Here is a 16,228-nt window from a genome sequence, read left to right as displayed (position 1 = left end):
TTCACTTTAACAGTTTCTGAAGGATGAAGGTGTTCATATGGGAGGAAGGGAATAGTGAACACAGTACGCTTCATTGAGAATAAATCTCTTCTTTACCTAACATTGTGAATACAATCTGTGAAAGCACTGGTTAAGCTTATCACTTCATGGGATTTATATGCTTCTAGAAGATTTACCCAGCATTGCTTGGGACCTTAAGTCACATAATTTTTGTCTTTCTTCATTTAAATCATTGCTCTGGGGTGGGGCTGGGGATGAGGGGCTCAGTATGAAGGCTGCCTTGGGGAGAGAGGACAACCCCAGTCCTCTCACTGCAGCCACTTGAGGCGAGGTGAGAAGCGCCTCTTCATGGCCTCTGAAGTTTCAGCAGGAACGGCCAGGGGAGGGGTGCATGTCCCCTGGATGGGGCAGGTCTGGGTTCATCTGCCCCCTGCACTCCCCAGCTAGAATGAGGAATGCAGCAAACTGTGCACTTTACCATAGCTCCCAGATGAAGGGAAACAGCCAGCAATGGGAAAGAGTCAAAAAATCGGTAAACTCTTTCAAATATATAGTAAATAACAGACTGATGGTAGGTTATAACTGAAAGTACTCTAAAGCAGTGTGTGTGATGCTTTAGAGTCCATTTCTGCAGTTATCAAAGCATTCAGAGCCATATATCAAATGCCAGCTTCTGAAGGGCAGTCTACATATGCTGCTGCTTATAGTCTTGGGGTTGGAAAAAAGAAAGTATTTTCACTTCAAATGTATGAGAAGACAGAATGTATGTGGATTGTTTGCCTCTGTGCATACATACCTATGTCTGGATTGCAAAGATGCCATGCCATCGAATGCGTGAGAGAAAAGGGTTACTTTATCATCTTATTTTGATTGCGTTAAAAGGGAAGGCACAGCATAGAGCAGAAACGGGAACACGCTGCAGAGAAGAGGAAATTGTGTGTATGAATGGAAAGTCTGGCATTCTCTCTTCCCTCAGTCTGCAAATCAAGCACCCTAGTGCTCCATTTTGAGTGAGAAGGAGCAAAGATGTGACCCTCAGATGCTATGGGCATGTCTAGACTACATCCCTCTTTCGAAAGAGGGATGTAAATTAGGCAGATCAAAATTGAAAATGAAGCAAGGATTTGAATTTCCCGTGCTTCATTTGCATAATGGCAGCCACGCGTTCTTTCAAAAAAGGGCTTTTTGAAAGTAAAACTGCCATCTAGACATGGTTCTTTCAGGGAAAAAAACTTTTTCGAAAGATCCTGTAAACCTCAGTTTTTGAGGCATTACGGTTCTTTCGAAAATGGTTTTTTCCAAAAGAACCACGTCTAGATGGCGATTTCACTTTCCAAAAGCCCTTTTTCAAAAGAATGTGCAGTCGCCATTATGCAAATGAAGCATGTGAAATTCAAATCCTGGCTTCATTTGCAATTTCGATCTGCCTAATTTACATCCCGCTTTCGAAAGAGGGAGGTAGTCTAGACATAGCCTAAGATGAAAAGGAGGTAGAGATTGAAGAGATGTCAAAGTTCACAATTAAACCTTACATCCCAACCATAGTAGTCACTACCAGCAGTGATTTCTTAGCCCATGGAGTGCAATATTCAATAAATGTGTTGATGCTCTCTTTAACCCCTTATAATACAGGGTATTCAAGTAAGCAACTTCAAAGATATTAGTCTCTAGGGGTGCGTCTAGACTGGCAAGATTTTGCGCAAAAGCACTCGCTTTTGCGCAAAAACTTGCCAGCTGTCTACACTGGCCGCTTGAATTTGCGCAAGAGCACTGACGTTCTAATGTAAGAATTCAGTGCTTCTTGCACAAATACTTTGATGCTCCCAGTCAGGAATAAGCCCTTGTGACGGCGCTTTGGGGGTCCCCCGTCTCCTGCACCCCGAAATGGCACAAACAGACTGCACCAGCCGGTGGAATAGAGGAAGTTTATTGCCTCTTCAGGGCACAGCACAGCACAGATGTAGTCTGGTCACAGAGCTGGGCTAGGCTGCCTCAGGCCCCCTTGAGATGGGGGAGACTGGGCCCCTAAACTCCAGCCCCTTTCTCTAGGCTGTCTCCTCCATGCTTCCAGCCAGCAACTAACTAACTCTCTTCCAGCCCTGCCCCCCAGCCAGGGCAGCATTCCACCTTCCTTTGTTCCTCTCCATGGGGGGTGTCTGGCCATACTGGTTTGCATAGTGACTCATCCTGTTTTGCTGGGTCGTGGTACCCACGGCAGCCAGTGGGGGTTACCCCAGAGCCAGCAGCATAGAAACCAGCCAGGTACCCCCACTACGTCACAGTTCTCCCCCATCCGAGAGCGAACTGAGCAGGGTCACTCCGCTCGTGACCTAGGGAAGTTTGGGTCCTCTGCGTGGGAACCCGCCCTGGGGACATGGGTGCTCCCCTTGACTCGGGCCGGCCGTGGCGAGGCCCCACATGAATTGGCTTCCCTCTGTCCACTCGCCACCCCGCTCCAGGGCGACTGGCACAGGCCTGTCCTCGGGGGTCACACCCACCCTTCCGCTGGCCTTGATCTCTGGCCAGGGTCTCTCGGGCCAGGGCCATGAGCCCAGCGATCCTTCTCTGGACAGCCAGGGCGGCTCCCACACCCGACGCTCCATCCAGGGGGGTCTTCCCCTCCCATAGCTCTCTCAGCGAGCCCAGAGGGTCCTCTACCTGGGGTAGAGACCCCCCAAGCCGCTTTCCTACTGTCTTGGGCCTTCCCGCCCCTCTGGCAGGAGTCACAGGACCGGCAGTACCGCTGCACGGCTGTAAAGATTCCCGGCCAATAGAAGTGTTGGAGCAGCCTTAGCCGGGTGCTCCGGATCCCCCGGTGGCCCCCAACGGGGATGTCGTGGGCCAAATACAGCAGCTTGAGGCGATACTTTCGGGGGACGACCAGCTGCCGCTGGACCCCCTATGCCCTCACCTTCCTGGGGGGAAGCCATTCCTGGAACAGGAATCCACGCTTCCACAGGAACCTCTCCTGGCCACCTCTCCCCCGGGGCTGAGCTGCACGGAGGCCAGCCTGGTCCCTCAGCCTCTGCAAGGAGGGGTCTGCCTGCACTTCAGCCTGGAATTCAGCTGCTGAGGCAGGGATTGGGACCTGTTCCCCACCTTTACCTAGGTCCGGAGTCCCAGCCCGGCTGGACCCCGTGTCCACTGGGATGGGACCCTGAGGACGCTGCCAGGAGTCCTTCCCTGGACCCACGTTGTCAGCCCCCCGCTGGCTCTGGCTCCGGGTAGTGACTAGAGCCCGCTGGGATTAATGGGGCCACTCCTCTAGGTCATTCCCCATCAGCACCTCAGTGGGCAAGTGCGGGTGCACCCCCACTTCCTTGAGGTCTTCCTTCGCCCCCCATTTCAGATGCACCAGGGCTACAGGCACCTTAAACGGGGACCCATCTATGCCCTTCAGGGTCAGCTGGGTGTGGGGTAGTATCCGCTCTGGGGCCACTGTCGGATCGGGCCAGAGTCACCTCTGCCCCTGTGTCCCAGAAGCCCGTCACCTTCCTACCATCCACCTCCAGGGGTATGAGGCACTCGCTCCGCAGGGGCCGTCCTGCCCCCACCTGGTACACGGAGAAATCCGCCTCCCGAGGGTCAGACCTCCCAGGGGAGGTGCACTGAGCATCCTTCCCCTCTCTCTGAGCTGAGGTTTGCCTGCCAGCCCCTGCCTCTGGGGCAGCCTGCCCTTCCTCCCGCCCCAGCCAGTTAACCCTGGAAAGTCCCAGGTCATGGGACCTGGTGCACTGAGCCCTCTTGTGGCCTTTTTGCCCACAGCGATGGCAAGTTAGGCTTTGGGCTGTCTCTGTCCAGGCCCTGGCTGGTTCTCTGGGGCACAGACGACCTGTTCCTTGGTCTCGCTCCGTAGTTGACTCCCTCCATCGCTCAGCCGAGATCCGGTCTCTGCGCGGTTCCCTTTCTCTCCGGGACTCCCGTTCACACCCGGACCGGCTCTCCGTGAACTCATCCGCCAGCCTCCTGGCCTCCTGGCTCCAGGGCTCTTGCTTCTACTGCACCTTGTCGCTCGCCGCTGGAAGCTCCATTCACGGGGTGCAGTGCATCCTACTTCTGACACCAGTGTGACGGCGCGTTGGGGGTCCCCCGTCTCCTGCACCCCGAAATGGCACAAACAGACTGCACCAGCCGGTGGAATAGAGGAAGTTTATTGCCTCTCCAGGTTACAGCACAGCACAGATGTAGTCTGGTCACAGAGCTGGGCTAGGCTGCCTCAGGCCCCCTTGAGATGGGGGAGACTGGGCCCCTAAACTCCAGCCCCTTTCCCTAGGCTGTCTCCTCCATGCTTCCAGCCAGCAACTAACTAACCCTCTTCCAGCCCTGCCCCCCAGCCAGGGCAGCATTCCACCTTCCTTTGTTCCTCTCCATGGGGGGTGTCTGGCCATACTGGTTTGCACAGTGACTCATCCTGTTTTGCTGGGTCGTGGTACCCACGGCAGCCAGTGGGGTTTACCCCAGAGCCAGCAGCATAGAAACCAGCCAGGTACCCCCACTACGTCACAGCCCTCTTGCGCAAGAATACTTGCACAAGAGGGCCAGTGTAGACCGGCACCTTCATTTTTTGCGCAAGAAAGCCCAATGGCTAAAATGGCCATCGGCGCTTTCTTGTGCAAAAGTTTGTCTATACTGGGCATGGATGCTTTTGTGCAAAAGCACTTTTTGCGCAAAAGCATCTGTGCCAATCTAGACGCTCTTTTGCGGAAATACTTTTAATGGAAAAACTTTTCAGTTAAAAGTATTTCTGCAAAATCATGCCAGTCTAGACTCAGCCTAGTAGTATGTGGGGAGAAATAAAAACTATTTGGGGTGGGAGAGAAGCAAAGTAAAAAATGAACTTCATCTTAGTTTTAGTTTTACCATTTTTGCTTTACCCAGTTTCCCCTCGAATCTTAATCTTTTACCACAGTTCAGAAGTAGGAGCTACAAATCTTTGGCTGTCATACCTCAGTATCCTTGTTTCTAAATGTTGTCTACCAGGCAGTCCAGCTACACTGAACATTCACATCTGCCTTGCTCAGGAGCGGCCTGAGGCCGGGTGCGGCAGCTGGCGCCCCAGGCAGAAGATGCAATTGGTGCCCCTGCCTGCACGGCTGTCAATGGCCGTGACATCGTCATCGGATGCCTGGGCACCCTGTGATGTCATCATTGAGTGCCCTGGGCCGGCGGCACCCTAGGCGACCGCCGAATCTGTCTATGCTCACGGGCTGCCCCTGGCCTTGCCTAGCCTGCTTTCTGGTGTTAAAATTGCTATTAGTATGTTCTTGCACAGAATGGCAGCATATGTACATGTTCTACTGGAAGTAAATACCACTGTGCTATCAAATTCTGTAAAGAATCCCCTCTGAGTGCAGCTTTTGGAAAATAGCAAAGCTCCCTTTGCAAAAGTGACGGGCACGATTGTGCAGCCAGGTCTCCTGGCAAATTGTACCTACAACATATACACATGCATTTCAGTGGAACTGTTTGTATCATAAAATACTGTTCACTGTGAGGAAGAGTCTGTTAGCTCTTAAAAATGTCCAAGCTGTTTCTTGAGAATATTGGCTAATGCCATGAGGATTATTCTTGCTTTCAGAGAAAAATACACAAGAAATGGTAACATAACCCAAGTAATGAGACGCAGTCTAAAAGATGCAAAAGGTATTGTGAGAAATTAGCTGTGGGCTTGACTTTGAGGTTTGGTGGTGTTACGGCTGTACATATAACTTTTTTTATGGGTAGCCCAGAAGAAATGTACAGTGAAGGGATGTGACAGCAGAGAGGGTGGTTGTTTGGTAGACGGGGACAGAGAAGTAATTCATGCAGAGGAGGATACTGCAGGAAATGAGAGAGCTTTTATTTAAAGGAGATATCCTTTGGATGATAAAGCCATTCATCATTGTAAGAGCTGTGTAGGAAGAGAAACCTAAATTAACCTGTGGAAAAGATATGACAAATCATGGGTGTCCTGAAATATCCCACTTTTAATTTAGAATGTGATTATGTGCTGTGCCTTTAAAAGATGCAGCATAAAATTCTGCTGAGGGACAAGGGTAAGCATAAAGCCATCACGATAAAAGCCTCCTGATTTAGGGCTAAAGAGGCTGCTGCTGAAATGTAGACAGCCCTAGAGGCTATGTTACAAAAACCTGTTCCCCGACTGCTGCCCTCAGTCTCTGTAGCACATGTGCCCCTCCCCCCTCTGCCTTGCCTCCTGCGCCAAGGCTGACAAGGAGGTCCTGGGAAGAGAGCCTGCAGTATTCTTCCTCAGTCTGTGCTATCAGGACTTCACTCCAAGCCAGAACTGAGCTTTTAGATCTCATTCATGACACTCTGTCCCTTTACCCCAAAATAAAAGTGAGTGATCAGGAGTGAGAAACTGTCAGAGCTTTTCTAGGTGAACCAGGTGGGAGAACATCTCTGTTTCTGATAAGTATAGCTTTAGGTAGCAGATTTGTATAGCTTCCCAGCAGCTTTAGTGATTCACATACAAATCTCTAATAATCTGAGAGAGGAAAATGTATGATCTTAAAATGGCAACATCCTTCACTACTAGAAAAAATTTGAATGTAGCTGAAATCCAGTATAGTGAAATCTCTGCTGTCTGAAATAACATGTTATTAGTCTGTTTTCTAGACATAGATTTTATAAGAGAACCTTCAAAGGGTTTAGAAGCCTCCTACAAATATGTATGTATTTGTTTAAGTAAATGAAAAGGTTGGACTTTTTTTAGAACTGTACAAACTGTTTAAATATTCTCTGCTTTGTTAGAAATGGAAATACAACAGCTTTGTGGTAATATAGAATAACAGTGAAACGGACCTATCTAAATGCACGTATCCTATTAAAAAGTAAACAGCATAAGAATTAAAAAATGTTTTAAGTGAGTCAATACATTAAATATATTAGTAATTCAGATGGACTAAAATGTGATAATGTTTTTACCTTGGCAGTGTTCCTTTCAAATTGATAGCTCATTTCATTTAAAACAACGTGAAGTTTATTGGATAAGTATGGGTTCTGTGACTATTGGCAGTGATCGGAATTTCAGAATGAATGCCAAGGGTAGCTTGATTGAGTCTCAGACTTTGCAGGATGAATTCTTCTGGACAGCACTAGGATGACAAGCAATTGCCAGATTCATTGTTTTATAGCTGGATTTTCTGGGGGTGGAGGGAGAATGTCAATATGTTTCCACTTAGTGCAGTACATGGAATTTGTTAATCTTTCCCACGTGTTTTTAAAAAAGAGAAAAGGTTTGAGAATGGTTTCTCCTTCCCCTCCCTCACTCTCTCCTTAAGTTTTCCTTACAGCGTATAGTCTGCTATCAAGTGTCACCATGTATTGGCCTGTAGAAAATAATACACTGGATACAAATACTAAACTTATATCCCAGAATAACAAAACACTAATTAATTCCAATTTGGGAGGGCAGTTTGTGGTGATGGTGTTGTACTTGCCTGACACATAGAGGGGCCCTGCCAACTTAAAAATTCTAGAATGTAAACAATATTTTTACCTATGTTACTAAAAATATCTTATCTATGTAATCTTGAAAGAATTATAATTTAGCCTGTGAGGGATGAGAAGTGTTGAAGAGATTTTTACACCAAAATGTGAGATGACTTGATCCAGCTGATTCAAAGATGAGGGTTTGAAAAATTAGGGGCATTTGTAATTCAAAAACAAAACCTTGTCAAACAACTTCAGTATTTCCCAAAGCATGCTGTTTATCTGCCTTCTTTTCAATTGTAATCTCATTGAGGCAAGAGCTGCCTTTATGCTTTTGTGCATTATATGTGTTGTACACTGATGTCTTGAAACAAATACTTGCCTGTGTGACACATTTTCACTGCTGTGATGGCATGCCTCAAAGACATTGAGACCTAGAAACATCACCTTCCCTTTCTGGTGAACGACTTGTGGAGAGAGCACTGGTGGTGGTATTTTTGCCATTGGTGGGATATATTTTGGAAATTACATGTTGACAAATGAGGTCCATCTGCATGTCCATTTGGTATGTGGCAGATTTTTAAGAGATGCCAAAGTCTGGCTGACTTAGTGAACTTAGAGTCTTATGAACTTGGCAGAATTGTCAAATGTAGGCTTCAGGACGTTGAACTAATAAGACTGTTAAGCCTTCCAGGGAGTCTAGTAGCTGTAAGAACCATTGCAGGTCCTAAACCCACTGAGATGCCTACAGAGTTTCTCAGCAGGACTCACAAGATTAAGGATACTAGTCTGCAGGTATAGCTTGGTCGAAAACGTATTACAGTACTAGTAAGCTGGAATCTAAGCTGCCATTTAAAATATAATTAATGTACGTATATTCTAATAAGTACTTCCATATGATGGGATACTGGTATTTTTCCTTTATATTATTAAAAAGCCAAGAAAAATATCAAAGAATTTGGTTAAGCTGATGTTAAGGTTGCTAATATGTTTTAACTTCTTAGAGTGAAAAAATTTCAGCTGAGTGATCTGCTGTTGAGGGAATAACTTGGAAACCCAAGGCACAGATAAAGAAGGCAGATATCTGGCAACAGACCTCATTGTGGGAAGTATATCTCATAGCATGAGTAGAGATATCCATACAAAGAGAATTGGTCTCCTTGTGAGCAGGGTAATCTTGTTTGTATTTTGTCCATCTCCTCAGTCAGAACTAGTTTGTTCTCTTTGGGATAGGAAGTAATAGAAGGAACAATGGCATGTGTTCGAAACTATACTAGCACTAACTCATTCTTAAAATGGAACTCCCATATGTATCCAGCAGAAGACTTACTCACAATAGCCCAGGTCTGCCTTGGGACTGGAGTGGTGCTGCTCACCCTGGCTGCTGTCTTCTCCCCTGGTCAGCCTGGAATGGGGGGGCACAACCTCTTCCTTGTGCTGGGGGGGGTTCAGTTTCACCGTGGGTGCAGCTGAGGGTTGGGGGGTCATGCGCCCCTGCCAGCAGCTTCCTGGGGTGAGATGGCCCAAGGGTGGGGCGGCTGTGCAGGCTACCCACCAGTGCTCCCCAGACCTAGGGTGGTGTGTGGGTTGCTGCTGGCCAGTGGCTTCTGAATGGGCCACTTGTGGTCATTCCATAATATAACTGTTCCTCCTGCCAGACCTCTCCCTTTCCTTTTGATGAGAAACAATCAAATTCTAGGCACATCCCGTTGTCCTGGCACCACCAAACCCTTACCTTGCTCTAAGTTAAGTTAAGAGGAAGCTTCATACCAAATTTGGTGGTCCTGGCTCTGATTGTTTAGGAAAAGTTCTTAAACAAATGGACTTACAGACAGATGGACAGGCAGACACACATTTCTAAAATGTATAGGTAGATGACAGTTTGGTGTCAAAGCAAATTCTACAGTTAATATCAAATAACTCAGGATGAAGAATGTCAGACTCAGAACAAGGGAAAGTAGGTCACCAATAATAAGAAGTTTCTGTACAAATATCAAGATGCTTCCCGTGAGATCTGATATTCTAAAAGCAGTGTCGTTTGTACTCTTAGTGAAATCTGCCCATTAGGTTCCTGGCAAATACTAAAAAGAAAAATTACAAAATTTTGCAAACTCAGACTGTCTTTTAAAAATCAATTTTCATATTTAAAAAAAATTTAGGATTGTGATTAGGATAAGAAAGCCTACAGTTTTCAGACACACACATTTTTTTTTCTACCATTGCAACATATTTGTTTAAACAACTTAATTGTAGCCGGGTGGGTGATGAAATTTTTTGGTGTAAAAAGTACAAAAATAATAAAGCGCTGTAAAACTTAAAACAAAAATTCAGTTTTCTCCAAATTTCAGTTGTGTTGATGTATCCCCCAGACATATCTCAAGTACCCCTAAGGGTACTCGTACCACTGGTTGATAGTAACTGATTTAGAGGAGTTCATTGCTTAGGAAGAAAACGGATCCAGTTTATACTGGAGTTCTAGTTGTAAAGCTAGAACCTTTCAGGTGGTGGTTTTGGTTGTTTTTGTTTTTTACTAAAAGGACTGAACAAGCCTGGAAAAATTGTATATGTTACACATGGAGAAGTCTATGTATTTTAACAATGATCGTTTCACATTGCCTCTTTGTAGGTATGAATAACCGTGAAGTCTTGGAGCAGGTAGAACGTGGTTATAGGATGCCATGTCCTCAGGACTGTCCCATCTCCCTGCATGAGCTTATGATCCACTGCTGGAAAAAAGACCCAGAGGAACGTCCAACTTTTGAATATTTGCAGGGTTTCCTTGAAGACTACTTTACTGCAACAGAACCCCAGTACCAGCCTGGTGACAACCTGTAAATTCTTGGTGTACACAGACTGTCATTATCAGGTGTCCCCCAACATTAGCTTCCAACTCAGTGACTGGCTTCTCCAAAGTGCAGCATCTTCCAGCATCAGAAGGCATATAAGTCTGAAGTTGATAACTTCTACAGAACTTGTCCATGACCACTTGTCCTAATAATCTGAATGTCCTCTATGACAAGGAGAAAAACACTTGCGTTTTCTTAATCAGAGACTCCGAAACTGCATTGTATTGATGTTATGTAAACTGCAAAACCTCTGTTCAGTGTAAATAGTGACTTAGTGCCAATAACTGATCCTAGTGCTTTCCTTTTTTAAAATGCAAAACCTATGTGATTTTAACTAGTCTCTCTTCTCCCAATTCAACTCAAAGTATTATTTTCCAAAAGTGGCCTCTTTGTCTAAAACATTTTTTTCATGGTTTAACAAAAATAAATCAGGACAGGTGTTTGGTTTTTGCTTTTTATATATATATATATATATAATATATATAATATATACATACCTGTACATACAGTATATGGGTTCTGTTGCAGAGGAACTCATTTTGGATTGAATGAGCCAAGCTGATGCAGTAGTACCCAGAACATGATAATTTTACTGCAAACAAGTAAACACTGGTGAGATTCTGAAGGCCAGTGAACTAATTTTTTGGCTTCTGCCAAGCATGATTTTTTTTTTTCAATGGATTGCACTTTTTGTTTACGAATATATACCTGTAGATGGTTGTAACTTTGCTCTTTCAGGAATCATGTGCTGTATTTACAGTAATGTTTCCAATGTTTGACAAGCGTGTTATGATTTGTTCTTCAAATTAAAATGAACATAATTTAAATTAAGAAAAACCACACCATCATCATTTGAACTGGAAGACTGAAACTGCAAGTCCTTGTATCAAAACATATATACTGAAATATTTCAAAAACTTTTATTTAATAAACATTGTAACCACATTCAAATGGTCTTAAACCCATAGGATTTTAGTCATGATCACCTACTAAACTGTTTATCATGCAACTAGGATTTTCTGTTTTATGTGTAACATTGCCCATTGTAAAATAAGTGTGTTAAATGTCCTGTACTGCTAATGAAATTACTTTCTATATGTCTGCAAGTTCTCCAGTGGAATTACTATGCACTTCTTTACATTTCATGGGAGATGCACAGAACAAAGTATTACTTTTTCAGCTGTCTATTTGTACCAGCCTTGAATGACTTACATTTAACCAAAAAAACAATTCCTTTCTATTTCTATTGAGTTTTTAATACTGAGTTGCAAACTTAAAGTCTTAATTACATTTTGTTATGATTTATTTGCAAGTTTGCATTTTAAAACTGTTTAACTTTCTTAATTTAGTAATTAAAAGAGAGCATTTTACCTTTGGATATTTGGAGGTTTTTTTTGGTTGCTTTTTGTTTTTTGTTTTTTGTTTAAATCAAGGAGAGAAGAAGGGGAAAATACCATTTGACATCACCTTTTAATAGTGGTTGTGCTTGGGCATTTGTTGTTTGTGGATCATTGTCCAAATTATGATTCAGTGTCAAGGATGGGTAAACATACAGACTATTTCACATTTCTGTGTTCTGAAGAACTATTTATTCTAAAGTAGCTCTCTTGATTTCATCATTAATATTTGGGCATTTAAGTGTCATGGGAAAAGATTGTTTTATGCATAGACAAATTGATTAATCTTATTACTGTATTACATAAAAATGAAACCATGTTTACTCAAGTAATATATTCTAATCGTCGAAATGCAATTTTTATTTAATATTTTACATTGCTTAGGTTGTATATTCATATTCTGAATATTCACATTAACTTAATAGGCCTTCTTTCAATTGTTAAATAGTAAAACAATAATCTGGTGAAATACAGGAAATAAGTTGTTCAGCGCTTGCAACGTTGATCATGACTGAAAGCTTTCTCTCAAAGAAGCAGCTCACAAATCTAGCTTTATAAAACTGTACCACAGTATTACTTTCTATCTAACAAGCTAATGCTCTGTTAAAAAAAGAAAAGCGCTCAAAACTTTAGCTGCAATTACCACAAAAACGGTAGCATTATTTATGTAAATGAATATTGTGCATGTGATATTGCTGTCCTTCTAGGTATTGAATACTCAAGATGACAATATTTTTAGGATTGTTTAACCATTCTCATCATATAAATCTTCCCAAATGAGCGATGTTCATCTTTCTCCCTTAATCACTACCAACCTTAAAAATAAAACGTATGGAGTAGAGATTGCTAAAGTAAAGTTTAAAAATTATCTTGATACACTATTTCAAAGCATAGTGAGTTTTGATACAGCTGATTGATGATGCGTCAAATCCTAAAAAGTACTCCCCAATTAACAAACTAAGTACAACTAAGCATTTTCCTTTTATTTCCCGCTCTTTTTAAGAATTTTGTTCTATTACTACATGCACATAGGATAGGGATTATGCACTGGGAATGGCTGAGATCTTGTATGTATTTCCAGTGGGAAGCAAATGTGTGTTTGGTTGGTTTTGGGTTTGTCATTTGACTCATTTGCCAAGCCATGATCACCATGTTGGACTCTGCTACATGATTGCCTTAGGCCAGTCTGCAAGTAAGTTATATGCAAATCCTTGCAGTTGCAGATTGACAAATGCAGACTTTTTCCTGTAGTAGCTATTCTGCTTCTAATGCCTAGTATTAAAACAAAACACACACGTACACAAATTCTCCTACCTCCATGAAACAATGCAAATATTGGCAATATTGAAACAAGCCAGTGACATGCATATTACAAATTAATAAAAATCCGTTAGCAGGCACTGACAGATATCTAACTGTTCTGAAACTTCTGAAAAGGAACACCATCAAATTTTTTTGAAATCACACTTTTTCACCTATCCAGGCTTTAAAATCTGCAGGATCAGACAGCTTGCTTCCAAGAGTATTAAAATAATTGGCTGAGTATTAAAAGAATTAATGCTGATTTTTAACATTAGGAAGGTTCTAGAGTACTACTGGAAAAAAAATAAACTGCCAATATTTTAAAAGGGTACATGGGATAACCTGGATAACTATATAATCTGGTTAGCATGACATCAAACAGGGCAAAAACATGGAAAGGGAGTTATGGGACACAATAAAGAATAAACTATGTAAACATGATTGTTGCCAATAAATATAGTTCTGTGGGAAATAGGTATTGTCAAAAATGTCTTGCTCTGTTTTGATGAGATCGTAAGTTTGATAAAGGTGTTGACATTGAACTTAGGCTTCTTCAAGGCATCTGACTTAATGCCACATATAAAATTCTCAATTTAAAAAAAATTAGCATGATAGAAAATCAATGTAGAAAGCATTGATTGGGTTAAAAACTGGTTAACTGATAGAGCTAAAAAAAAATGAAAATGGAGAATATTCCCTCCTTTGCTGGTGTTGCTAGTAGATTCCACAAATTCAAAAGTAGTTGTAGGGCCAAGAAGGTGGACCAACCAGACCTAGAAGGTAAGTGGAAGGCTGCCTAAATTTTGTTGGTTTACCACAGTGTTTCTCAACCAGTGGTACGAATACCCTAAGGGTTACTCGAAGTCTGAGTAGTACGTCAACACAACTGAAATTTGGAGAGAGCTGAATTTTTGTGTTAAGTTTTACAGTGCTCTATTATTTTTGTACTTTTTACACCGAAAAATTTCATTGCCCGCCCGGCTACGATTAAGTTGTTTAAACAAAAGTGTGTCACAATGGTAGAAAAAATTTGTGTGTGTCTGAAAACTGTAGGTACTGGGGGGTACTTATAATTTTTTTAAAGGGAGCATTTTATTAAAAAAAAAAAAAAAAAGGTTGAGAAACACTGGTTTAATACATACTGCTCTGCCCTCAGATACTTCAATAATTAATATAAATACATATTGGGATCTAGAGGTTAGAAACAAGATAATTTGGTGAAATGTAAAAGAGTTGCTATAACACAGTGGTGACTCTTTTAATATGTGTACTGTACTCATTAACCAAAGGCACAAGTAAGAGGGGTTTTAGAGAGCATAAGCTGAAACAGTTCAGGTGGAAGGATGTTGACCTTTTCCCTCAGGTCGTGACAAGAAGGGGACTATCCATCTTCAAAGAATAATTAGAGGCGGTTTGTAACTTCGCAATTACATAGCATTTCTACAGGCCTGTTAAAAAGCAATTATAATTCCCAGTGACTAATTCATATGCAGGGAATTCACCATTGAAAGGATTTCTGTAGTGTTAATTTGAACAGTCCTCCCTACTATCTTAATTTAGGAAGATGAACAGGTTAGCTATACAAACTAGAGCAGGTTCAGATGTTAGATGTGATTGTACCTCTATTGGATGTTTAGCTTCTGCCCATCTAAACCCTCAGGTCTAGTTATCATAGAAATGTTCATTGTCCAACCTGAAGGAAAAGGATTCTGTTTAATATAGGACAGGGGTGCAGAACCTCAGGCCGGATGCAGCTTCTGGCTTGCCTGGATCCAGTCCCCTCTCCCCCCCATATTGGGGAACCTGTGCTGGTGCTCCAGCCCCCCTGCTGCCCCACTGCAGGGCTGGAGCACACAAAATCTACTAGGCTAGACCCCTCTAGGCTGTGGAAGGGGAATGTGGGGAGTGTCTTTCTCCTTAGTTGGGGGCCATGTCAGTGGGGGTAGGGTTTTTGTTGTTTTTTGGGTTTGGGTTTTTTTGTTTTGCTTCTTGCTTATGTGTAGCCCTCAACTGGCTTTTTTGTGGGTCAGTGGCCCTCGCCCAAAAAAGGTTCCCCAGCCCAGATATAGGAGGTGAAATCCTGGCACCCTTGAAGTCAATAGGAGTTTCTTCATCTACTTCAATGGGGCCGGGCTTTCTGTGTTCTCAACTAACCTATTTGCATGGAGTTTCAAACTAGACTCCACATCTGTATGCAAAAATGTGCAAGTGACAACAAAAAATTTTTTTTTGTGTATGAGAATGTAGGGGCTGTAAAAAATTCTAAGCAGTAAATACACTAATCCATTCCTTCTTATTCATCCCATTTCTCAGAGAAATGATAGCAAAATAACAGCTACTTGTGAGACCTAAAACAGAGTAATTGACTAGAGGAGAGGATGGTGTAACAATAGAGTAGACTGTAATCTTTGTGTCCAATTACTTTTGTGTTTATGATTCTTGTCCCTGGAACAACACAGGGCTAGAAGAGTTGTGGGAGAAGCATGCTCTGCTCCTGCAGTGTAGCAGTGAGTTGATGTATAGTAAGCTATTCGACTATTGCAAAGAGCAACATAAACAGACTTCAGAGAGCAGCTCATCCAGCCAGCCCTGGAGAATAACTGCCACTTGGGACCAGTGACGTGGGTGTGCAGGGAGGAGCAGATAGAGCAGAAAAGAGGGTGGATTCTGAGAGTACCCTTCTGGGGGGAAAAAATGGGTCACTAGCTTGCAGACTGTGTTGAAAATATATCATGTCATTTACGGACAGATTTAAAGGTTGCAGCACCAGCTGTGCTTTCAGCATCAGTGTGTTTAACTCTGGCCAGGGATTCATATAATCAGATTAAAACAATGTTGGTGGGTCTGCGCTCCAGTTTTCATACCAGAATGTAGCAGCGTCCTGTGTTTAAATCAGGAGCAACAAGATATTATTTACACAAGGCAGGAAACTGCAAGTGTGAGAGTCACTATAGGAAAAGGGCTTTCTAAATCTGAGCTACTGTTAGCCATATGAATAAGAGAGCTGGGGAACTGATCATTCTGCTCATTTTCTAGAATAATTGAGCATTAAGGCCCTGTCAAAATGGTTAAATGAGCAAAGGTTAAAAAAAGTAAGATTATCCCCCTCCCCTCCACAGCAAAGAAAGTCACAGATGAGGTGATGGTTCTGGTTTGCTGTTTCATGTTCCCAGTGCTGCTTCTAAAACCCTGCCCTCAGCTTCCAAGCAAAATGCACGTTGGTGGTCCCCGTGAAGTTTATCATCACTG

The 16,228-nt window shown here is 43.0% G+C and overlaps 1 protein-coding gene across 6 annotated transcripts in view; it reads left to right on the top strand.

Moving 5' to 3' along the window:
• FYN (FYN proto-oncogene, Src family tyrosine kinase) overlaps positions 1 to 11,658 on the top strand; it is a 200,090-nt gene extending 188,432 nt beyond the window's left edge. For all 6 annotated transcript variants that reach the window (XM_075923993.2, XM_075923991.2, XM_075923992.2 and 3 more), the window contains one exon: positions 10,061 to 11,658. In XM_075923993.2, coding sequence (XP_075780108.1) covers positions 10,061 to 10,269 — 209 coding nt within the window. In that variant the 3' untranslated portion in view covers positions 10,270 to 11,658. The remainder of the gene's footprint in view (positions 1 to 10,060) is intronic.
• Positions 11,659 to 16,228: the final 4,570 nt, after the last annotated feature.

This window comes from Pelodiscus sinensis, chromosome 3 (assembly GCF_052426305.1).
Source record: "Pelodiscus sinensis isolate ZL-2025 chromosome 3, ASM5242630v1, whole genome shotgun sequence".
In the NCBI taxonomy this organism is placed as follows: domain Eukaryota; kingdom Metazoa; phylum Chordata; order Testudines; family Trionychidae; genus Pelodiscus; species Pelodiscus sinensis.
The sequence above is the reverse complement of the archived record's forward strand: the minus strand, read 5'-3'. Positions and strand labels throughout refer to the sequence as shown.